This window comes from Vitis vinifera, chromosome 4 (assembly GCF_030704535.1).
Source record: "Vitis vinifera cultivar Pinot Noir 40024 chromosome 4, ASM3070453v1".
In the NCBI taxonomy this organism is placed as follows: Eukaryota; Viridiplantae; Streptophyta; class Magnoliopsida; order Vitales; family Vitaceae; genus Vitis; species Vitis vinifera.
In genome coordinates, this window is record NC_081808.1 from 23,150,802 (window position 1) to 23,167,505 (window position 16,704).

At 32.9% G+C, this 16,704-nt stretch overlaps 1 protein-coding gene across 1 annotated transcript; it reads left to right on the top strand.

Annotated features, from left to right (window-relative positions):
• Window positions 1-856: 856 nt before the first annotated feature.
• On the top strand, window positions 857-16,704 carry LOC100255715 (uncharacterized). The gene is given in 16 exon segments (XM_002271796.4): window positions 857-1,056; window positions 1,206-1,268; window positions 1,525-1,641; window positions 1,755-1,998; window positions 2,100-2,255; window positions 2,440-2,591; window positions 2,679-2,913; window positions 3,509-3,613; window positions 12,083-12,198; window positions 13,623-13,847; window positions 14,180-14,242; window positions 14,621-14,737; window positions 14,856-15,099; window positions 15,220-15,375; window positions 16,044-16,195; window positions 16,280-16,704. Coding segments are annotated over 16 exon segments (2,592 nt in total). The 3' UTR covers window positions 16,527-16,704.

Sequence of the window (16,704 nt, forward strand, 5' to 3'; positions counted from 1 at the left end):
GGCCTAATACAAAAATAAAACAGTGGCCTAATACATTATCAAAAAACACTTTCAGAAATATCTATCTTTTGGTACATATAAATACCTACAATTGATTCTTCATGAAAATATTTATGATGGAAGTATTATCAATAAAAGTGTCATATGCTTCTTCAAAAAGATGTAGTGTAAAAATTTACTATAGAATTGGCATGGATAAGAACATTACAAAATGGAAACATTTTTACCTAAATCATTCCAAAATGGGCATATATAAACCTAATCCATGAAGAATCAAGGTTCTTGGTCAGTGATGCCCGCCCTCCCACCCTTGTCTCCTCTAAGCAAAGCCATAAGTGAAGAAACTGCCCCATGAGTTTCGTCAATTTGCACGTGGGCATATGAGACAATAAAACATCCAAAGGCCACGTTTACCTGATATATACCTTTTGAACGTCTTCCTTACTATATTAAATCATTTTCATCTTCAATATCAAATTGTACTAGTCTTTCTTTATGCATGTATGGGGCTAGTAAATGTGTTTCAAGTGGATTTAAAAAATAAAGGCAACCCAAGCCCAGCCAATTGGGGTTGGGTTTCGAGTAAAACTAGTACACATAAGTCGTACGTGTCCTTTTCAGATTTTCCTCACTGGTGACCTACCCACCGAGGACCACAATACGTCTGCACATAAGTGTGCAAAAAAACTCATCATCTAATCGTGGATTCCTCTCTCTCGCTGTTGACTCCACCACTATCTCTATGCCTATAAAATACTCACTTGGTTTGAACCAATGTCCACAGAGCAGATCGTCATTTGGTGTGAGCTTGAGAAAATTAACAGAGAGGCAGCTTTTGAGTTAATTTGCAGATTACATGGCCACTGGAAAATTGAGGAACCTTTTGGAAGGGCTGAAGCCAGCCATGACAATGGTGGTTGTTCAGATAATATTTGGAGGGCTAAATATTATGTACACACTGGCTAGAAATGATGGCATGAGCATGAAGATTTTGGTCGCCTACCGAAATATCTTTGCAACAGCTATTATGGTTCCACTTGCTCTAATCTTTGAAGGGTGATTCTTATTAATCTTGTCTTTTTTTTTTTCCGCATCTTTAATTTAGTTTCATCACTCAGGAACCAAATGATATTAGTTTTATCTTTCATTCACTCTTTTCAAATTTATGGTGAACTGCAATTAAAAGTGTATTATAATTTTAACAGGAAGAGTAGGCCAAAACTGACATGGATGATCTTCCTCCAGGGCTCATTGTGTGGATAATTTGGGTAAGTCTAATGATTAATTAGAAAATATCTTTTTATGTATATATATATATACACATTAAGAAATATCTTTAATTCCTTCAATGCTCTATCTTGTTTGTAAATGACTTTGCAGGGGTGCGGTTCTTATAGAGTAATTTTACTCCATGTCTTCATATTTATGATATGATATGTTTTCAATAATATTTTATCGTACCCTTCTTATACATAAAAATTTATTAAATATTCTTATATTTTCTGACATAAACTTTGATTGCAGAGGGTCATTAGGTCAAAATTTATATGCCGAGAGACTAAGCTTAACGTCAGCAACATTTGTAGCGGCAATGACAAACCTGGTTCCAGCAATGACATTTGTCATGGCTGTTTTCTTAAGGTATTTTTTTATTTATTTATTTCCTACTGATATTTTAGTACTAAAATTTATAGTATTACACATTTAAGTTTCTTAAGGAAAAAATGCTAAACCCTAGTCGTATTTTCTTCTAGGATGGAGAGATTAGCAATTGGAACAATTGCGGGAAAAGCTAAGTTAATGGGGACTATAATGAGCCTAGGTGGTGCAATGATTCTAACATTTTACAAAGGAGTAGAGATCAAGTTATGGTCAACCAACATCAACCTACTACATCATGGTGCTGCAGCATTACAAGAGTCGTCTCCTAATCAAGTGTTGGGCTAACTATTGGCTGTGGCTAGTTGTGTCTGTATTGCAGTTTGGTTGATAGTCCAGGTGATCAAGGTTCAGGTTTTCTTTTTTTCTTCAAATGATAAATTAAATACCTTTACTGAAATTGCTCTCGTATTTTGGTTTTTCTTCTTTTATTTGGACAGACTAAGATGAGCATGGTATATCCAAGCTACTCCGGAACTGCTCTAATGTGTGTTTGTGCATCAATTCAATCGGTTGTATATGCCATGTGCACTGAGAGGGACTGGTCCGCATGGAAACTTGGTTGGGACATTAGGCTTCTCACTGTTGTTTACTCAGTAAGATATTTCTTGAAAATTTTATATAATTCAATGAAATGTGAGAAGAATAAAGATTTTTTAACAAAGTATTGATTGACATTCAATTTCTCTTCCATTCAAACGATATTGAGAAATCGTTTATGAATATGTTAACTTAGTGGATGATTTTGAGTTATAACAAGTAGAATTTGTTGTATTGCAGGGAGTGTTGGCCTCTGGATTAATGGTTACACTAATGACCTGGGTTTCAAGGATGAGAGGCCCATTGTTTGTATCTTCTTTCTTTCCCTTAATGCTTGCAACCGTTGCAATACTTGGGTCACACTTACTCCACGAACAGCTACATATAGGAAGGTTTGAATATTCAAATTAAAACCACCTTACCTTCAAAGATTTCATTTGTGCTCTGACATTAATTCTTGGTACCTATTTTTATAACAGCATAATTGCAGCAGTGTTGATCATAGTGGGCTTGTATATTGTTTTATAGGGAAAAGGCAAGGAAATGAAGCAGACCGCCCAAATCCATGCAGCACAAAGCTTTAGCGAACAAGATCTGAGACATATTGTCAAAGAAAATTCAAGTAACAGTGAGTGTAAACCAGAAGCAAGTGGCATTATTGGTCCCATTGAACCTGCTGACCTAGGATCTGGAGTGCCATCTGCAGCTGCAGTGGTGAACAAATAATGTCATAGTGATATCTTCCATATAAAATTGGAAGAGATAGCAGTAAACTAGAAAATGAAATTGATTTGTGTTATTAATGTTGTTCAATGTATATTAGAAATTCATTTCAGTTAACTAAAATCTTTTACAAACAATGTTCCTCTATTTTTTTTTCTCTAAATTCTGACATTTGCTGGCAGCAAATGAGTACTATTACTGCAATGTTCTTCACCTACTTTGCTAATTCACTCTAGTTGGTGAATGAATTTTGCTGATGGAAGGACAACTTCTCCATCTGCAAATATTGAAATCCATTTACAGTGTCTTCAATGAATAAAACGTAAAAAAGATGTGTGAAAATAAAGCTAAGAATAGTGGGATCATCAAACAACTCTAATAGACCTTACATGCATGTAGTCTGGATGGTGAGAATGACGAAGGAACCTTGTAAGACTTAGGTGATACTAAGAGTGCATTTGGCACTAATTTTAGAAAACATTTTTAACTTTTTGAACACAATGATAAAAATTTATGAATGTTGGAAAGATTTCCTAAAATCACCGGCTCTAAACCATTCACATTTGGTATCTCTGTTTCTGACAAGGGAAGCGCATATAATGCGGCAGATCTTCGGGATCACAGTATGCGGAAAATATCTAAAGGTTTTGATGTGGCAACCTTTGACGTTGATTTTGGGCAATATCACAAGGTCTCTCTACCACCAGATTCATCCCGTATAGAGGGTGTGATCAAATATAGGAAAGGAAGAAGCACAGAATTAACACCTACCATCCACTAAGCCAAGCCATGACTAATGAAACTCCCCAATCATTAATCTAGTTCCTCCACTAGTATGCATGAGGCCAACCACTGTGTGACAATTGTATGTGAGATCTTAAGGCCAATTTTGACCTAATGGACTAGGTTCCCGTAGTGGGATTGACAACTACTAAAGCCCATCGAAACTAAGGTTGCCCTTGGGGGGAAACTTTCCTTTTCAGACCTCAACACGTCTGAATTAATGTTTGTAAGCATTCGCAACTTCAATGGATGCCTCTTTCGTACTGTACTCAACATCTGCTTGGGCTACTCTTAGGAATCTTTGAGTTGCACCGGAAGTTTTAATACTATACATTAATACAATAATCCAAAGATGAAATCATTTACTCATAACCATATGTTTGTACCAACGGATGAAGCCTAGATCACTTATTGTGTAAGTAAAAGTTTTAATCCTCACATACTCAAAAAAGAAAACAAAGATAAAATAATCCTATACAAGGTTTTAATGTGATTCAATATCATGCCCAAATTTGTTGATAAGAGAAAATCATTCCAATATTCCATAAAGATTATTATATAGGATGGAAGAACACATACAATTAAGTTTTGAAACATCCTATGTTTCTACATTCCTTATGTCTATACCATGAGTCATGAGTTTTATAGGTAGAATCATTAATACTAATATAATAGAAAAAGAACACGAAGATGAAACATTCACACATAAAGATATGTTAGGTTTTAATGTGGGTCAAGCAACCATGTCTAAATCCATGGATGAGAGAAAATAATTATACTATACCATAGAAAATATTATAAAGGACAAAAAAATAAAGCTTGAAACATTTCATGTCTCCCATTCATCTCTATGTTATTACTATGCATTTTTTGTCTCATAAGCCCTTCTTCTTGTCTCTTCATTGAACAAATTTCCCTTCACGAGCTCCATAGACAATGCACCATTTAGAACAAAGTTGCTAATAGTTACAACAAAAGTTTCCCAACTGTCTGGTAGTAAACACAACATAGATGCTTGCATCTCATAATCGATAACCATTTTCATAGTAGCCAACTGATTAACAATACTCTGAAAAACATTCAAGTGATCTATCATTAGTGTTCTTTCCTTTAGCTTCATATTCGTCAACTTCTTTAATAAGAAAATTTTATTCCCAACAGTTTTTTGTTCAAACACTCATTCCAATTTCTTCCAGAGATTATAGGCATTTGTTTCATATGCCACATGATGATGTGAGGATGTGTCAATCCATTGCCTAATATAGGCAATTGCCTTTTTGTTCATCTTATTCCATTCCAAATCAGAAATATCTTTGGGTCTGGTTTCTTCACCCTCAAGATTATTTGAAAAATCTTTAATGGTGAAAAAATCTTCCTTCATGGACTTCCATATAGCCCAATTTGAATTATTAAGTTTTATCATGGAGGTTGAGTTCCCTTCTATCTCCATTCCTTTCAAGAATAAAAGTTCCATAACCAAACTTTGATACCACTTGTTGGGAAGATAAAGGGAGAGATTTAGAGTATTAACCTGCCAAGGTTAAAAGATTCCTCCACAATAATTAATAACCACATTTCAAGAATAATAACCCAACAAAAATCAAGAATGACAATAAAAAACATTCAACCACAAGAGAGGACATCAAATATAACATGGAAAAACCTTCTGGATAGAGGTAAAAAAAACCATAGAGAAAATTTCTTCCACTTCAATAAATGGGGATACAATAATTAAGTTCTGACTTGAGGTGGGAATCCATCACCCTAGGAAACACGAACAGAAAAAAAAATCAGGGAGAAAATATACCACAAAAATTCCCCAAAAGTTTGATGAAAGGAACCTGTAACTTCACCCTTGAGCCCTAGAAGAATGACTAGAAAAACCACCTTGATTTTCTTTCATTTTCTCAATCAAATGCCCTTCTCTCTCATAATACCAAAACCCTAATGCTATTTATATATCCTTATTTGGGCTTAGGGAATACCCAAATATAAAATAGCCTAATATATGGGCTCATGGGCTGGACAAACATAGTCCAACAGATCATAGTGGGCTTGTATATCGTTTCATGGGGAAAAGGCAAGGAGATGAAACAGACCGCCCAAGTCCATGGAGCAAAAAGCTTTAGCGAACAAGAATTGAGACACATTGTCATAGAAAATTCATTTAACAGTGAGTGTAAACCAGCAGCAAGTGGTATTATTGTTCCCATTGAATCTGCGGACCTAGGATCTGGTGTGCCATCTGCAGCTGCAGTGGTGCCTGAATAATGTCGCAGGGAAATTGCTTGTGTTGTTGATGTTGTTCAATGTATATTAGAAATTCATTTCTGTTCATTAAAATCCTTTACAAACAATGTTCCTCTATTTTTTTCTTAATTTCTGACATTTACTGGTAGCAAATGAGTAATATTAATGCAACTATCGCTATTCATTAACAGTGTCTTCAATGAATAAAACGTAAAAAGATGTGTGAAAATAAATTAAGCTAAGAATAGTGGGATCATCAAACAACTCTAATAGACAACATGGTGGAGTCAACAATAATGATGGGTACACACCTAACGGTTGCTTGGTATAATGGCCGAGAGTGTGTTTAAGGGGTGGAATATGCTTATCTTTAAAAGCTAGTTGGTTATTTTCGGCCACCAATTTTCTTAAAAGCTTAAACTTTTTAGATTTTGGCGTACAATGTATTTATATTATGCTTCTCCACCATTCCCCTCTTTCTATGATTTTGAGTTTTTAAGAAAATTGAAACTCAACATGGTATCGGTGCTCTAATTAATTAGATATATCATATTAAAGTTATTATCTCAATCTATTTATTTGTCCAATTATTTGTGATTATAAATGTACAATTTTTATGTAGCTTTGTTAATGCTCATGTCTAATTATCTATAATTAAACATGAGATTTGTATAGTGAGTAATTATCTTTAATCACATATGTACAATGGATATAGAGTCGCACATAAAAGAAGGTGAATATGCCTAATTATTTGTGATCACAAATGTGTGATTTAGGTGGTGTTTATTTTTTTAAACTTTTTTTAAAAGCAATTTACTTTTAGATTTTATATTGTTTATTCTTTTACTTTTTGTTGACTTAATACTTATTTCAGATTTTTTTTATTGAATAGAAAAAGATAAAATATTTAATTTTTTCTAAATATTAAGAAAAATATGTTGATTTTTTTTTACTTTTTCATATTTAATAGAAATAAAATATTAAAAAATAAATAACTTAATTATTAACATTATTAAATATTATTTAATTTTAAATTCTATTTAAGAATTGAGTGAAAAAAGCAAAGCAACACCTTACTATTGTTAGCGGCTGGTGCACAGCTATTACTATCTAGGCCACATGTAATAGTTGTTGAGAGTTCCAACAAGAAGAATATCTTGTAGTGATATACCTCTCTTAAAAGGGAATATCTTTTTAGTAGAGAAAAGTACTCAAGAAAATTCAAACAGATTTATGACAACCTTGTAGCCATCGACAAGCCAACATTCGAGCTTGATAAAGTGGTCAATTTGCTAGAGCACTGGAGGCAAAGTATCAAGAATTCCAATGGACGTTTCAACCCGACGGACAGTCTTAATCTTGCAAGCAAGTTCAACATGCTTGATACTCCTAAAAATTCAATTCGAATGACCTGTAGTAATGGTCTGAAACCCATCTAGAAAACAATCTTCATCCACATTCTCAATGACACTTTTCTGACTGAGCAAAGCAATCAGTGATGGAACTTCCTCGTGTGTTCTGTTCATATTATGCTAGTAAATTTCGAAAGGGAACTAGAAAAATTAAGACCACATTCACACTGCCGACTTTTTAAACGTGTTCCTTAGTTTTTTAGTCTTCAAATAATTGATGTTTTAAAAAATTATATTCATGCTCAATATCAAATTGGCCTGCTCTTTCTTTGCGCATGTTAGAAATCACAAAACTAACACCTACCATCCACTAAGCCAAGCCATGGCCAATGAAACTCCCCAGTCATTAATCTAGTTCCTCCACTAGTATGCATGAGGCCAACCAACCTGTAACAAATGTGTTTGAGAAATTAATGCCAATTTTGACCTAATGGACTAAGTTCCCGTAATGGGATTGACAACTACTCCAGACCATCGAAACTAAGGTGGCCCTTGGGAGGAAACTTTCCTTTTCAGACCTCATGCAAGAACGTTTGTAGGCATGCTCAACTTCAATGGATTCCTCTTTCGTACTATACTCAACGTCTGCTTAGGCTACTCTTAGAAATCTTTGAGTTGCACCGAAGTTTTTGTACCATACATTAATACAATAATTTAAAGATGAAATCATTTACTCATAACGGTATGTTGTACCAACGGATGAAGCCTTGATAACTTATTGTGTAGGCAAAAGTTTTAATGATAACACATTAGAAAAGGAAAACAAAAATAAAATAATCTATATACAAAGATATTTGAGGTTTTAACATGATTCAATATCATACCTAAATTTGTTGATAAGAGAAAATCATTTCATCATTTCATCATTTCATAGAGAATATTTTATATGACAAAAAAACACATATAATTATTAAGCCTTCAAACATTCTATGTTTTTACCCTCTTGTGTCTATACCATGAATCACGAGCTTTAATAGAATTTGTCGTGTAGGCAAAATCTTTTAATACTAACATTGTATAAAAAGAACACGAAGATGAAACAATCTACACAAAAATATGAGATTTTAATGTGATTTAACTAACCATGCTTATACCCATAGGTGACAAAAGCATTCTATTATATCATAGAAAATATTATAGAGGACAAAGAAATAAAACCTTGAAACATACCATGTCTCCCATTCATCTCTACCTCATTACTGTTTTCTCGTCATGAACTATAATATTTATAGAGATATTTCTAATATACTTATTCTACATAAAAAAATCAACTAATACAATGATATATCAATATAGGAAATATTCTATATAATATTTGCAACAAAACGGAATATATACACTGTATAGAACCACAAATGAAAGAACATCAATTCTCTACATTATAAAGAAATTATAGAGAAACGATAAAATAGATACAAGTTATAGATCTTGAAACAATTTCATATTTTCTTACTCCCAATATCTACACCTCGAATGACAAGCCCTCAACTCTATTAGGTGTTTTCACTCTTCTTTACATCTTGACCCACTTGGTATATGCTTTATGTCTTATCCTGATCTTGTAATTAACTTTTTGTCTCCATGACTTAAAATACTTATAGATATATTCCTATCCTATTTCTTGTTATACAAAGATATCTAGTATAACAAAGAAATATTAAGTCAGCCTTCTATCTCTTCTTGACAAACACCTCAATTGTACACAAGTTACAATTTTAAAGCAACTAGACTAAGATTTATATGGTGTTGGAAATAGCGATAAGCTTAAAACATAAAAGTATAGCATAACATATATTTCATACTTCAAGTGCTTAACAACCAAGTAAGAAGGTAGATGGATAATCCTTACTTCCTCAATCTGTGAATTCTTTTATATCATTGCATTTAATCCTATAATATACCTTTGTGATATTCACCATATCATGAAAGATAGGTTTTATGTATGGATGATTGTTTATAATTCTTTGTTGTTCAAAATAATAAGTTTAAATTCAAAGCAACTCTAGCCAAAATAAGCTAAAGAAAGTATCACTACCACTTGTATAGTACTCTAAGTATTATCCTTAAGGACTACATTATGGATGATAATGATGTTAGGTCAAGGAGATTTACTATTGCCTAAATTGTAAAGTAAAAATATTGAGAATTGATTTACTTAAATTAAGGGTAGTTGGAATAATCCTAATTACTAATAAAGTTGAATATTAATTTCTAACTCAATTGATCAAATTTGAACGCTCCATAATCCAATTTTAGGAGTAGAGCTTTGAAGAGAACAAAAGTTTGTTATCTTCGGTGATCTTAAGGTTATTAGGATACTTGGTCACTTGAGATCAACTTGACTTTTACAACTTATAGTTACAACTTAAACCTAATTCTTTGACTTAGGATGGATAAAAGTCCCATGTCCTATATCTGTTTATTACCAACATTGGTTGGGCCTTATATGTACCTCTACATCCCACAAGCTTAAGCTTTTAAGAGTGTATGTTGTATCGCATCATTTCGTATAATGGTGAGGTTTGGCTTGGCTCACCTTGTGAGCGTTAACAATTGAGTGTGGGTGGGGGGTAGGGTATTTGACGTACATAGGAGGGACAAACAATGATCCCAATCAGCTGATTACCAACGTTGGTTGGGCCTTATACATGGGGTTACCTCTACCTCCCATTATCTTAGGTTTTTGGGAGTATAAGTGTCCTGCATCATTTTCCTTTTCAATTCGTATTCCTAATTCCCATATGATGAATGATATCTAATTCAGGTTCAAGTCTTAGCTTTTTATCACTTATTACTTATAGATTTGAATTAAGGTGGATAGCTATAGAGATAATCATGATAACAAAGGATCAAGGGTAGCTAAGAGTCTCTAGTATGCTGTTGTACTTTAGGCATCATCTTTAAAAATTAAAAAATGGAAAACAATGATGTTAGGTCAAGGAGATTTACTATTACCTAAATTGTAAAGTAAAAATGTTGAGAATTAATTTAAGTAAATTAAAAGTAGTTAGAATAAACCTAATTACTAATCAAATTAAATATTGATTTCTAACTTAGTTGATTCAAAGTTGGGGGCTCCATAATCCAATTTTACAAGTAGATCTTTATAGTGAACAATAGTTTCTTATTTTCAATGATCTTAAGGTTATTAAAATACTTGGTGGCTAGAGATGAAATTGAGTTCTATAACTCATAATTACATCTTTTTCTAACAAGATTAGTTGTATTAAGAATTATTCTCCTGTTTTATGTATGTTTCCAAAAGCAGCTTAGGGCTTTGACTGCATGCAGATGGCCCTCCAAGTAGCATAGCTGGTCATCCTGATCATTAAGATGTCTTGGGGACATTTTCGAAAACGAGGCAAGCTTGAAATTAGAAAAGGGCAGTTCAAGCTCCATATAACAATATAAATTACTACTCTAGCAACATTTTGGAACAATTCCTTTCTCTTTTCTCTCTTAAGACTTTATTGCATGTGTGATGATCTTAATTAGGAAAATCTAGTTCTCATTTCATTGCATTGAATGTTCCCATGCAATTGATAATGTTGAGTCTTATATAATTAAAATAAAATTGTTTTATTTGGAATCATGGGCTCTAGCGCGCGTGAGTCGTAATTATGAAAATACCATATTTGTTTGATGGCATTGAGACAAGGTCACATGCATCAAGCTTTAAAATGTGAAAATAAACAAAGATGGGACAAGGTCACATGCATCTAATTTTAAAATGTGAAAATAAAAGTGTATTTCAGAAGGATTCTATGAAGGATTTCTAGCATTTCTAATATTTGAAAGATAACATTTTCAAGTGTTAAAAAAGTTAGAAATACTTCCTAAAATTACCGTTAAATGAATCACTATCAAATAAACTCTAAATAAATAATATATAATCCGCACTATCCACTCATAAAAAAATAAAAATTAAATCATAAACATTTTTATCAGTATAGGTTAGATATGTACCATTTTGATATATATATATATATATATATATATATTCCTTTTAAATATAAAAAATAATGGTAATTTTTATATAAAATATAGAAATTCTTATATAAGATTTGATTTTAATAAAGTAGTAACCAAAAAAAATTGTTAATGTTATGTTAAGAAAAGTAGATAGAAAGAAAATATAAAATAAATTTGATTGGTAAGAGAGAAAGAAAAAGTGGAAGTCAAACAAAGTAGAAAGGAAAATGAAAAGAAAAGAAAAAAGAAAAAAAATAGATTTAACTTTTTAGGACAGGAAACATGGAGTATGAGTCGTGTCATGACACTTCCACTAAACAAGTTGACTCATTTTCAATGGGAAGTGGCCAATTTAATGGCACTTACAGCCATTTCTACCATATTTATTGCTTTTCTTAATAATCAGATTAGGTAGCAACATGGACAACTTAATTCAACAATTAATATTTTAGTAATATTAGACTGGCTAGAACTTTTTTTCATTTTAAAAATTGAGAAACAAAGCAGTGCAGAAAAATATATGGGGTAATTACATATTTCCATAAAATATTATAACAAAAGTTAGAAAGTCATTTTCATTTCCAGTACCACACAAGTCTTAATTACAATTTGAGACACGAACATTTGGATATTAGGTGACTTCTACTTTATACCCAACCAAATTGTCGCTAATACCTTCTTAGTCAAGGGGACAGACTCACAATTTGTGTTCCTCAGCTATATTATTGAGCTTTCATGGCTAGAAATCATGGGGCGAAGGTGATCAAACCAGTGGCGGTAATGTTGGTGCGTGGTTCAACGAATTCTTGAAGTTGGCTACAAGTGACGGCCAGTATGGCCTTGGCTTTTATGGCCCCTCGTACACTGATCTTTGAAAGCTAACTCTTAGCCCCTATTCTTCATCTTTCATATATATGAATGAATATTTTGAGAAATTCAAGATTTCAATTAGAGAACAACAATATTTTACAGGTGACTATCAAGGATGTGGACTACAATGCAAGGCAGTTATATTCATCTTTATTCTATTATTCTCACGCAACCATTGTTCCTTGATTCAAATTCAATATATGGTAGATGATGCAAACTATATTCCATTATTCTCTTGTGTAAAAATTAATAAAGCATTTTCTATATATAGAAAATGATACTCTACTCAAATAAGGTAACATTTGATTAATCAAACAAGAAAATGGTTTAACTCGAAATGTCTATATATAGAAAATGGTTTCTATATATAGATATGTATGTATAAGATATCATTAATATTTGTTTCACTCGAAAAGGACAACCAGATATCGTCCACTCTTTTATTTTATATCCATTATTCCCCAAATTTGAAAATCTTTGGAGAATCTCAAAGTCAAATGTCTAACCACTCAAATAAGTTATATATATATATATCTTTAATCAAATTTTTTTCCTAAATTCTACTTTATTTTAGCACACCCAAGGGACTTCGAAGCTAAAACTAGTGTTTTTCCTCTGTTTATAAACTTGTACAACCGGGGAATTATGAAAACAATAATATTTTAAATATTACTGTTACGATATCAAATGTATATATAAATTATTTTTAAAATTTTTTAAAAACACCAAGAGTCATGGTTCAAAATCATGTTCATTTATATTAGAGGAAAATATGAAGATATTTGAAGTGATATCTATCCAAATCTAAATTGGGAACTTTGGATATAAACGAGGACATAAATAAATAAGATTAAGTTATAAAGGCGTAAATAAATTTGATGTATAAATAAATAAGAACGTTGTCCTAAGGCCCAGAGACAAAATTGTATGCCATATTAGACATGGCCGCCTCCCACCATCTTTGAAATAAGTGAACTCACCATGACCAAAGCAAATGCCCATGTCTTTTCTCCACTTGCGTGTATAAGGTTCCCGTAATCGAATTGGCAATCCAAGACCATACATGGTGGTTGTAAACATGATTTGACTTGGAGGAAACTTTTTGCCAGCCAAGCTGCCTTTTTAAGAGTTTGCCCTTCTAAGAGTTTTGCCTACGATAGACCGCAATACTCCTGCAAGGAAGTCAGCAAAAGGACCCCGACACATCACTTTGGAAAGCATGATCTAATTGTGGATTGTGGATTGCTCTATCTGACATGATTCCAGCAGCCGGCAGCTCCACTATTATGAGGGCGCCTCTGTCAGAAATCCCTTTTTGTCTATAAATACTCATATGGTTTGAACCAGAGAGCATCCAAACAGCCTCCCCAACAGCTTCATTTGCTTCATAGATAGCCATTGGCTTGAGCTATAAACAGCTTTTCAGTTGGTATATTACATGGCTAGTGGGAAGTTTTGGAATGTCATGACAGGGCTGAAGCCAGCCCTGGCAATGGTGGTGGTTCAAGTGTCACTGGGAGGAATTAATATTATGTACAAATTGGCTAAGAATGACGGCATGAGCATGAAGGTTTTAATCGCCTATAGATATATATTCGCTGCAGCTTTTATGGTTCCACTTGCTTTGATATTTGATCGGTAACTTTCATTATTTCTTAGTTTTGTTTTGTAGCTTGTGTTTACTTAATTTCAGTGTTTCTTCTCTCTCCCTTCTCTTTCTTGCTTTCTCTCTTTCCTTTTTGTATGGGGTGAACTTGTCCCTTGTGTGGCCTGTATCACAACTGGGCTAAAGAAAAATTATTATATCTGCTATCTTAAATTTCATTTTTAAAAATGGGAGTCTATGGTGATGCTTTCTTTACTGACATTTCTCACAAATAAGAAATAAATTATCATGGTTTTATCTCTGTTTCTCTTTCTCAATTGCACAAAGAGCATTTACTAATATTTGCCTCATGTATGGTAAACAGGAAGAGTAGGCAAAAAATGACATGGATGATCTTCTTGCAAGGTTCCTTATGTGGTTTATTTGGGTAAGTTTCAAAAAATATTTTATTCTTGTATTTTATATCACAGGTGTTCAATTTTGGCCAAAAATGGTTTAGATAGGTGAGTTTTCCTGTAATGAATCTATACTTTCTCAATGAACTCTTTCATACACATGATGAATACTATTCTCAATTTTGCCAAAGCTTAGGTAGGGTGATGCCATGGTAGTTGTCATATAAACAGTTGAAAGGATCTATGACTAAAAGATGTCATTTTCTGCAAGACAAACACTGTTGAGAATCGAGCTTAGTTACTACAAATTTTGTTTTCTTCCATTCAATATTTTGTTTGCCCTTGATCTAGTTACAATAACAGTATTTGTAACACATAAGAACAACTTCTAACCTAAAGTTTGACTTCAGGGGGTCATTAGGTCAAAACTTATATGCTGAGAGCTTGACTCTAACGTCCGCAACTTTTGCAGCAGCAATGACTAACATTATTCCAGCCATGGCATTTGTCCTGGCAATTGTTTTGAGGTAATCCTCCTTTTCTTACCAAAATTTTAATCCTATCAAATTAACATGGTTTCAATATATGTTAAAGTTCCAGTTTAATGAAAAATAAATCCTAAATCCTAGCCATCTTATCTCATAGGATGGAAAGATTAGCAATTGGCACGGTTGCTGGAAAGTCTAAGGTGTTGGGCACTCTATTAAGCATAAGTGGTGCACTGGTTCTCACATTTTACAAAGGAGTAGAGCTCAATTTGTGGTCAACTAACATCAACTTGCTGCATCATGGTGCAGCAACCTCACAGCAATCATCTAATGATCAAGTCTTGGGCTCAATCTTAGCTGTTGTTGCTTGTATGTGCTTTGCAGTTTGGTTGATAATCCAGGTGATTTTGCTTATTTATTTATTTATTTTCTCTTCAGATACAGAAATTAATTAAGTATACACCTTTCACTAATCTCATAATTGCTTTTGTGTTTTCCTATTTCCTCTTTTATATGGACAGGCCAAGATTAGTATGGTGTATCCAAGCTACTCTGGAACTGCTCTTACTTGTGTCTGTGCAGCGATTCAGTCAGTTGTATATGCCATGTGTGCTGAGAAGGAATGGTCAGCATGGAAACTTGGTTGGAACATAAGACTTCTCACTGTTGTTTACACGGTAAGATATTTCTTGAAAATTTGTGTATAATTCAATGAATTTGGGGAGTATTTAAGATTTGTTTAATTGGAATGATTTTATTAATAAAATGTCATAAATATTATTTTAACCATATTCTTATTTTTTATAAAGTATATATTGCATTATTTCAAAATTTTGCACAAATTGAACAACACACATCTTGATTTTATAAATTAGGTTGACTTTTTCAAAATTTTCTCCAAAAAGAATGCTACCGTATGAAGTTCGACATTCAATAAAACAAGTCTTAGGTGGTGTTTTTTTTTTTTTTTTTTTACTGAAAGCAATTTGTTTTTAGAATTTAGGTTATTTGTTTTTCTACTTTTTCATGACTTATTATAAACTTTTTACTAAATAGAAAAAGTCAAAATATGTCATTTTTTCTAAATAGAAAAAATATCATATTGGTTTTTATTTTTATTTTTTAATACTTAATATAAATAAAATACTATAAAAACAAACAACCTAATATTTAACACTATTAAGCATTAAAGTTTTATTTAGACTTAAGTAAAAAAAACAAACACTACCTTAGTTGGAAAGCATAACTGCTAATTAACATATGAAAGACATTCAATATTAAAAATCATATTCAGTTTCAATCAATAAATGGTGTTGAGTTATAACAAAGTTTTGCTGTGTTGCAGGGAGTGTGGGCCACTGGATTGATGGTTGCAATAATGAGCTGGGCTGCAAGGCTGAGGGGGCCATTGTTTGTATCTTCTTTCTATCCCTTAATGCTTGTAACTGTTGCAATACTGGGGTCTCTCTTACTCGACGAGCAACTATACTTGGGAAGGTTTGGATCAAAACTACTCTTCTACTTCAACTTAAAAAGGTTTCATTTATTCTGATATTAATTCATTATTCATTTATGGAACAGCATAATAGCAGTAGTGTTGATCGTAGTGGGCTTGTATGGTGTTTTGTGGGGAAAAGGCAAGGAGATGAAGCAGAACGACCAAATAGATGGAGCAAAAAGCTCTACGGAGCCAGAATTGAGAGGCATTGTCATAGAAACCTCATCTAGTACTAAGGGTAAACCGACCGCAACAAGTACTATTTGTCCCATCCAAGCTGCTGACCGAGGATCTGGTGCGGTTTCTCCTGCTGCAGTGGTGCATGAATAGCATCAATATATCATACTGATATCTTTTATTTGGAAGAAAATTTTGAAGAAATTCTTGTATGTATATACAAAATTCATTTCTACGCAACCAAATATCTTAAAAACAGTGTACCCGCCCCGTATTTCCTTTGCCTAAATTGTAATATTTTCCGATAATAAATGATTAATGTTTCATGCAA